General features: G+C 34.1%; 1 protein-coding gene across 1 annotated transcript; it reads left to right on the top strand.

The window, feature by feature from the left end:
- Window positions 1–416: 416 nt before the first annotated feature.
- LOC117926395 (receptor like protein 29) lies at window positions 417–2,195 on the top strand. Its single transcript, XM_034845484.1, has one exon. It carries the CDS (start codon window positions 495–497, stop codon window positions 1,917–1,919), a length of 1,425 nt encoding a protein of 474 aa, XP_034701375.1. The 5' UTR covers window positions 417–494; the 3' UTR covers window positions 1,920–2,195.
- Window positions 2,196–8,886: the final 6,691 nt, after the last annotated feature.

Below are 8,886 nucleotides of genomic sequence, written 5' to 3'. Positions count from 1 at the left end.
TATTGAGAGTTTGAGACAAGTGAAAAATCATTTTTCTTTGGGATGACTATTGTACATCCATACGTTATACTTGTACATACATCTCTGTTTCTAATGTTTTTTTTAACTTTATTACTTTTTGTTTCTGGGATAGGAAAAATTAATCATGCACACTTGCTCAATTCTCACGTTTATACATTTTTCTTCTGACTTTTTCCTCCTTTTAACACAATGAATTTTTATGTGTCTGGGAAAACGAAGCATGCCTGTGATTTGCCAAACACCCCCCTCTTCAATCCTTGTGGTTGACCCCACCTTGGTTTCAAATTCTTACTCAATGTCATGACCCCACCCATCACTTCTATCACATCTCTGTTTCTCTCTCTCTCTTTTCGTGTGTGAGTCTGTGAGAGAGGATGAATAATAAAACCCAATTGTAACTTATAAGCTGTAACATGAAACAGCTATTACAAGTTCACTGCTAAAACCAAACACACCTCCCAAACCCCAACACAATGTGCTGCTCTTCCGGGTCACTCTTTCTTCCACTGCTTCTACTAGTCGTCTCAATTCCTTGTTTTCCACCTTGTGTCTCCAGTAGCATTGGTAGTTACCATGTAAACAAGAACAAGAACAACCAAGCACCACCCAACAACATGGATCCATCTGAGGCTGAAACTCTCTTCAACATCATGGATTCCATGTCCTCTGACCATACCTGGAGAATCTCCTTTCCCAATCCTTGTAATTCTGCTTCATCTTGGCCAGGGATTGAGTGCAAACCAGGTCAAAATGACAAGCTACTCCATGTCTCTAGGCTTGATTTTGGGTCACCTCCAAACCCATCCTGCAAGACCACTGCCACATTCCCATCACAAGTCTTTACCCTCCCTTATCTTCAGTCTCTCTTCTTTTTTCATTGCTTCACTCAAACCAAAACCAACATTTCTCTCCCTCTCCTCTCCCACCCCTCCAATGCCTCTTCACTGCAACAACTCAGTCTCAGATCAAACCCTGCACTTTTTGGCCCAATCCCATCTCAGATCTCCTCACTCCACTCCCTACAGATACTCACCTTGTCTCAGAACCGCCTTGCTGGGAGAATTCCAGTTCAAATTTTCAGCTTGAACTCTTTGGTACACCTTGATTTGAGCTATAATTTGCTTACCGGCCCAATCCCACCCCAATTGGGCAGTCTCAGAAATCTTGTTGGCCTTGATTTGAGCTATAATTCGCTCTCTGGATCAATCCCTGACACGATTGGCCAGATCGGCCTGCTTCAGAAGTTCGATTTGAGCTCAAATTTTCTTGTTGGAAACATACCAGATAGCATTGAGAAGCTGAATTCGTTGGTCTTCATGGCTTTGAGCAGCAACAGGTTAGGTGGGAAGTTCCCTCAGGGATTGGCAAAGTTACAAAGCTTGCAGTACTTCATCATGGATGATAATCCCATGTTCATCCCACTGCCAGAAGAGTTTGGAAAGCTGATGAAACTGCAAGAGCTCAGGGTTGCTAATTCAGGGTATTCAGGCACCATACCAACAAGCTTTTCACATCTCACAAATTTAAGCACACTGTCTCTCCAAAACAACAGATTGACAGGTGAAATTCCAGAAGGTTTTGGTAGTCTTTCTCACATATATCACTTGAATCTCAGTAGAAACATGCTGGCTGGTATAGTTCCTTTCAACTCAATCTTCTTGAAGAGGTTGGGAAGGAACTTGGACTTGAGTGCGAACCCGGGGCTGTGTCTGAGTCCATCAGAAGCATATGGAGTGAAGATTGGAGTGAGTGTATGTGGAACCAACAGGACGGTCTCTACGATTCAGCCATTCAACAAATCTGAAGCCCCATCTGGGCTGTGCAAATCATTATTTCTTCTCTGTTCCATCTTGTGTACTAGTGTCTTGGCTCTGCATCATATATCGTTTTCAGCATGAATCTCATCTTTCTTCTCTCTCAATTTTTTCTGTTTTCATCTTGTTCTCTCAATGATTTATCCTTTTTCTTATCTTTTTTACCTCTTTTGATTAAAAAATGCATTAGTCTCTGCTAATTTGTACCAGAGAATTTAGGCTTCTATTGTACTAGAAAGGGTTAAACGTTAGGATATTTAGTAGAAGTCTCTCTCTCTACAGATATAAAGCCCATGTCATTTGTAGCATTGAGTATATGAATTCGACTATATTCTGTTCCAAGTGAGTTAATTATGTGTTCATATTTTGTGAATGTCGTACTTTGTAATTTTTGTTTCAAAGTATAAGGGTTAGGGACATGATTCATTAATGTGAAACCAGAAAACATTGTTCACTGTCTCCCTAGTCACCAGGGACTGAGCAGGGCAATGACAGCAAGGCCGGGGGGTGGGGTGGGGTGGGGAGGTGAGGACAAAGGTGAAATAATGTGTATATATATATATATATATATATATATATATATATACACATACAAAAGGAAAAAAATTCAAAGAAAAAAGAAAAGTGGGGTTTGGTAGGGCATAAAGGTGTATACATGGGGGAAGCAAGGACTGAGCACCCAAAAGGACACTTCAATTTTTGGAGAGGTGAGAAAGGAGAGAGCAGAGAGCTGGATCCCACTGCCCTCTCTTTTCTCTTACATTGAAAATGCTATACCATTTGCCAACAGTAACATACTAGACTAGTACAGTAGTACCCTTCATGGCTTCATATCTGCACTATTGGTCTTCCTCCTTAAATCACTCATTAAACCCCTTTTCAACACTTCTTTGGATTCAAATTATAAAACCAAATCATGACCTTTAGTTTTAGCTCCTAAAATCGGGAGGTTCAAACTTTGAAGCGAAAATAAAAAGGAAAAAAGAAAAAGTCGCTGTGCTGAAAAGGAAAAAAACTAACGAGTGGAGAGAAGAAAAGGCCACAAATATGTACAGCCTTTCTCCATTAATATGTATAAAAATATATATATCAAGAGTCATGTGCAGTGTTTCACTAATGAGGGAAAGGGCAGTTATTAAAGGTCGGTAGCGAATGAAAAGGGCTTCTATTTACAAATGAGGCAAAAGGCCTCACGTGGGCAGCAAAGCTGTACTTGTAGTACAACCATTACTCTCATGTCTGATGAGTGAAACTTGGAGGGCTCGCCCCTCCGCTCCCTGCCCGCCTCCCTTTGATGTGATTATACAGAGTTTTTAAAAATATAAAAAATTAATAGAGGAGAGAGAGAGAGAGATGGCTTTGGCAATCCACCTTTAACCATATAACCTGCTGCCCCTTGCAACTTGCATTTACAAATGTTTTATGATTCTTCATACTTTGAATCGTCAATCCAGTTAATTAATGCCCATTTTGCATACCATTTTTATGTCTTATGTTCATTAACCATGTAAAGGCCCTTTTTTTTTTTTTTTTTTTTGGTTAACTTTTGTGTTAACATGAAGATGTGTCTGACACTTAATTTGTGACAACTATTTTTTAAAATAGAATTCTGTTTTATAGAATAAAAACAAATAAAAAAAATAAGTTTGATAATTAAAAGAAGAAAAACAATTTTTTATTCTTTAAAAAAATAATAAAGTTATTTAAGATAATATAGTTTAATTGTTTTTATTTATTTTTTAGGATTGTTTTAAAAATAATTATACAAATATAAAAAAATTATTAAAAATAAAACACTATATATAAAAATTATTTTTAAAATATATTTAAATATTGAAAATAAGTTTTAAAATATTTCAAATTCTCAAACAGATTTTTATAAAAATATTATAAATAGTTTTTAAAAATCGTTCTCAAAAAATATTTTTAAAAATAGTTACTAAATAGAGCCTTAATCTTCATTTTAAAACAAAAATATTTGGTTTCATAATAATTCCTATAAAAAATTAAGAGAAATGATAACTTCTAGTCTCTTGGAGCAGAACTTACAAGTAGGGTTTATAGATTCAAATTGAAAAAATACATATGAAAGACTTGATTTAAATGCATCCTACACAAACAAGACACACCTTTGAATTAAGAATCCTAGAAAAACTAAAACACAAGTGTTGGTAGAGATTTATATCTCCTGAAAACCTAAAACAATAATTGAAGAATTTTGAGGACTGATCATGGATATTGTCTTTTTGCTTACACTAGAAAGATCAATCTTCAATGCATGAGACGCTCGAGTGTTTTTCTTATTGTTATTGTGATCGTTGGCCTCTGATACTCAAAATGTTTACAACTCCAAAGACGATCACTTCTTTAGTGCATGCATGCATGCATGTAATCATTTCTTTACAATGCTAACAAAATGATTAAAGAGGACCCATGATGTGTAAGCATCAACATGAGCATGATGGGTCAATCTTTCTTTCTATTAGGTGTTTAATGTAAAGACAACTCTTCGTTTCTCTACTTTAAGGTAGGGCACTTGATTGTTATTCATAAGATGGCAAGATGATCAATGGATTTTTTGGAAACTTAAACATCCTTCTGATTGTTTTTGCTACGTGCTCTAACTCCCATTCTTTTTTATGGCCTTTTTAATACATCTTGCTTGGACATTAATAGGGACTTAAATTTAGCATTCTAAATGATCCTTTTGGAGTCTTTTTGAATAAGATTGAATGTTTGAAATCCATCATTTACCTATTTTTGTTGATTATCCCTTAATATTTTGACTTGGCCTTGTTTAATAGTGTTTCGAGAATAATTTGAGTAATTTAGTGCATGAAAGATTTAAGGATTATCACTATAGTGAGCATGCATGAGTAGGTGAGAGAATTTTATTTGTGTTATAAGGTTGTCTCAAGGACGATCAAGGGTAGGGAGGAATGTGTACACATTTTCATGATATGAATTCAAGTTTAGCACTTTAAATAAGGTATTTGGAGCTCATTTAAGCATTTTTTTAATACTTAAAACCATTACAAAACCTATGTTTATTGCTACATCCTTCAATTTTAGGATTTGATTTGTTTTCTTAGTGTTAGAAGAATAAATGAAACAACTCAAGCATGACAAGGGATAGGAGAAGAGATAAAAGGAGAAAATCAATGGCTAGGTTGAAGGAAACTTGGAAGGGACTAGTTAATTTTTAAAGCGATAAAGAAACTAGTAAAGTAAATGCTAACACACATGCATGAAATCTCAATACAAAAGAAGATGAACATACCTAAAGCTTGAAAGAAAAAGCTCACGTGAGAGAAATCTCAAGCCACACAGATGGGAAATGAGAGTAGTGCATAAACGAAATTAGTAGAAGGCCTTTTTATGCAAGCGAGATAGTGCACATAAAGGAATATAACTAAATGGACTCGCATATGTCACTAGATGCATGCAAAAACAAAAAGAAGTGTGAATTTGACTTTATGCATGCATTGTCTATAATCCATTACGCACTATGAGAAAATAGTGTTGATACTCAGAGTGATGAAGTAATACACATGTGCAACCTTACTTGCAAGGCATACACAACCCAAAAATGCTCATGAAGTTGTGTATGTGACTTGATCACTTCTTAAGTGAACCTATGTTTGAGCTAAAATGATCAAAGGAAACCCTGAGTTTGCATATGCATGCAACACCCTATCCTTTCAAGCAAAATCTTCAAAAAGCTTGAATAAAACTTAAATCTCTCATGTTAGCTACTCCCATAGGAAGAATCTAAGTCCATTATTACCTAGGGATTATTATTGCCAGGTGTTGAAAGAGGAGAAATTTTGTTAGAGTTTGTGTAAGAATTAAACTACAAAGAGGATGTAAAAAGAAAGAAAAATGAATAAAATGAGAGTTTTTTCTTTTTCTTTTTCTTTTTCTTTTTCTTTTCCAAGGACCATCATCATCATCGAAGATCATCATCTTCATCTTCTTTGCTATTTTTAGGAGTAGTAGATTAAGTATTAGTAAATTTTCGATCTTTATTTTGTAATCTTTCAACATGAGCTTTGTTTTCTTATTATAATAGACTTAAATTTTTAGTTAACATGTTACATTTTCCGTTCCTAAAATGCCTTTTAGCTTTCTAATTTAATTTTCTACAAGTTTAATTTCAATGCAAGTTTAGTTTCTTGTAAATTTTAATTCCTAGTTTGTTATTACTTTTCAATTATGGTTATTTCCTTCTTACCAAGTGATGCATAGAGTCGAGATTCTACCATATCTCAATTCAATCCTCTAATGTGTTCAATGACTTGTAATGCTAGAGTGAGCCTATGTTGTAGCAAATGCTTGTTGTAAGATTATAAAAGGCAAAAGTCAAGTAATCCTAGGAGTAGATTTGAGCATGATTTTAATGATTTTAATTTTAACAAAGAAGAGACACTTTTGGTGAAGATTTAGTGCATGAACCAAAGGCTGAAAGTATTGGTTCATCATCTTGTTTCTCCCTTAACCTTAAGCCACTAGCAATTGGTTCAGGAGGAGAGTGGTATTCTCTATGGATCTTTACTCGGTCTAATGAACCTAATTTATTATAGCTTAGTAATAATGGACATATTAGATACTATTTTTTAGTAATTTAATTAGTGAAAAATCTCAATTGTAAAATAGCTTTAATTGTATACCATTGTGGACAATTATGGTAGAAAATGAGGTCATGGCCTTGGAGTGAATTGCCTCTTTCAATAGTGAGGGGAACAATTAACTAAGTTGTTGAGTATGACCTCTTGTTGAGGGCCAAATGTGGCTGCCATAGTGGCCACTTGTTGTCACAAACTTAATTTAAAAGGGAGTTTAATTAGGTAGTAAAGGGAGTTAATAGCAAGAACACTGAGCAACAATGGTGCGAGACATTTAACAGTTGCTTTAGTTAATAAGTAACTTGCCTCGACTATGGGTTTTGTTTGTAAGATCTAACTAAATTTATATATAAACAAAAACAAAAAACTTTATAATCTTTCCATTTTTGTTTTGTTTCTTCCCTTGCATAAGGCTACAACTTAAAGACTATTAAGATAAACCCTTAAAAGTATGACATGGTGTAACAAAACTTTGAATTCATTATTTAGTGATATTTCAATTTCACTTTTATCTATTTTTATTCCATGCATTACACTTTATGAAGATTCTTGTCTGCATCTTTTGCATTGTACATGACTTGAGTGTATTAAAAGTTGTATAGAAGATTCAAGTCATGGATTCCTTGTAAATTGATAACTTGTTTACAACTGGTTCATGAATCTAGGCAACTCATTAAAGGTTATAGTACACCACCCTCTAATTGGAATGATGGTTGGTCTTGGTTATTAGGATGAGTATCTCATAGTAAGTGCACTTGTGTGGATGATTACACAATGAGGAATTGTTCTAAGAGCATCCAAATCCAAGTATGAATGTTTCTTCCTAGGTTTTATTAATTAAAATGGTTTGCAAAGTTATGTTTCCGCTTATATTAGTTTGTAGAGAAGCCTAGGGTAGATTTGCATGTACCTATACGATCTAGGGTTTGAGAATGCAAAAATCCAAGGTTCTTATCACTTTGCATACCTTCAAATTATGCACCCATGTCCAAGCTTACCTATGTTGTTTTCTCCCCTATTTTTAAATTAGTGCTTTTCAATTTGGAAAATTAGTTTTTCCTTTATTGAAAAACATAAATTCAATTAATGAACATAGCAAAAAAAAATCAAAACATCTAAAGACCAAAATACTTAAACACGCATTTTTATTCATTCCATTAAAGATTGTACATCCATTCAATGCTTAGATACATCTTAATATATTACAAACATTGATATTTCCTTCTCTACTATTATTTAAAAACTCTTCTATCATTGAACTTCTATACATTAAAAAAAACACACACACACACACAACCTCTCTTGTCCTTGATTGGGGCACAACCTCACCTCCTTTCTTTAACATACTCCTTTCCAACTTGGTTTGTGGAAAACCATGTTATAAAAGAGATGAGCCATAGATTAGTGGGGAAGAATTCAACTTTGTCAAAGGGTTATAAAACATGTATTTGACATGTTTAACACATCTCAGATAAACAATTCATCAAATATAGTTTAATAGCAACAATCAACATATACACACCATATAACTTCCTTGCACATTTTCTTCCCAAACGTGCAACAGTAGTAACCAACAATAAAAATATTCTGCAATAGAAGTATTTTGAGACTCTCACTTAGAGAACCCCCCCCCCCCAATCAATCCACATATGGGTCTTCTCGATGATGTTTTGGGTCTTCAACTTAAGGTACTTTACCATTCTTCCTTTAGAGACTCTCTAAGAACCAATCCACCTATTTCTTTTTACCTTTCATTCAGGGCAACCTTACTAGTGCCTTTTTTATAGGAGTATAAGTGCTTTTAGCAGTTCTTCATATTTGCTCAAGTGGCATAATAGATTAGTTTCAACAAGGATATAACATATTTCACCAAAACAAAGTATATCACAATTTGCATTAAACACTAAACATAGAAAACTTGTTTATTCAAACTTCAACAAAGACTTTCAAAATAATGTTTCAATCAAATTTCCCTACCTTTTCAGCAACTTGATTAACTTTAGCTTTTAGTTTTTCCCTTGATTTCCTTTCGGTTAAGTTTCTAGTTTTCTCAAAGAAAGCTTTGCTATATACATTTTAATTTTTCTCAAAAACAGAGAGGTTAAAGCTAGTAATTAATTATCCTCAATAAGCTACAACCAGATGTAAAATTGAAAAACAACCTCAATGTCCCACAATTAACCAATTGCTTACACTTGTTTCAACCCTTTTTTAATTGAATTTTAAGATGTAAAATGACTATTACAATTAGGTAAATCATTAAGATTTGTTGACTTCTCAGCAACTTGTTCAAGCAAGCAATTGACAAAGTTGTGAGCTGGTTACCACCAAGAAAAATCTATAAAGGAACACCAATTACTCTAAATCATCTTTCAATTGGCTTAACAAGCTAACCAACTCCATTAATTTATTGACCAATCAATATA

Source organism: Vitis riparia, chromosome 12 (assembly GCF_004353265.1).
Source record: "Vitis riparia cultivar Riparia Gloire de Montpellier isolate 1030 chromosome 12, EGFV_Vit.rip_1.0, whole genome shotgun sequence".
In the NCBI taxonomy this organism is placed as follows: domain Eukaryota; kingdom Viridiplantae; phylum Streptophyta; class Magnoliopsida; order Vitales; family Vitaceae; genus Vitis; species Vitis riparia.
The sequence above is the reverse complement of the archived record's forward strand: the minus strand, read 5'-3'. Positions and strand labels throughout refer to the sequence as shown.

Excerpts from the sequence above, each read along its gene's own strand:
- LOC117926395 (XM_034845484.1), top strand. The coding sequence starts at position 495 with ATGTGCTGCTCTTCCGGGTCACTCTTTCTTCCACTGCTTCTACTAGTC.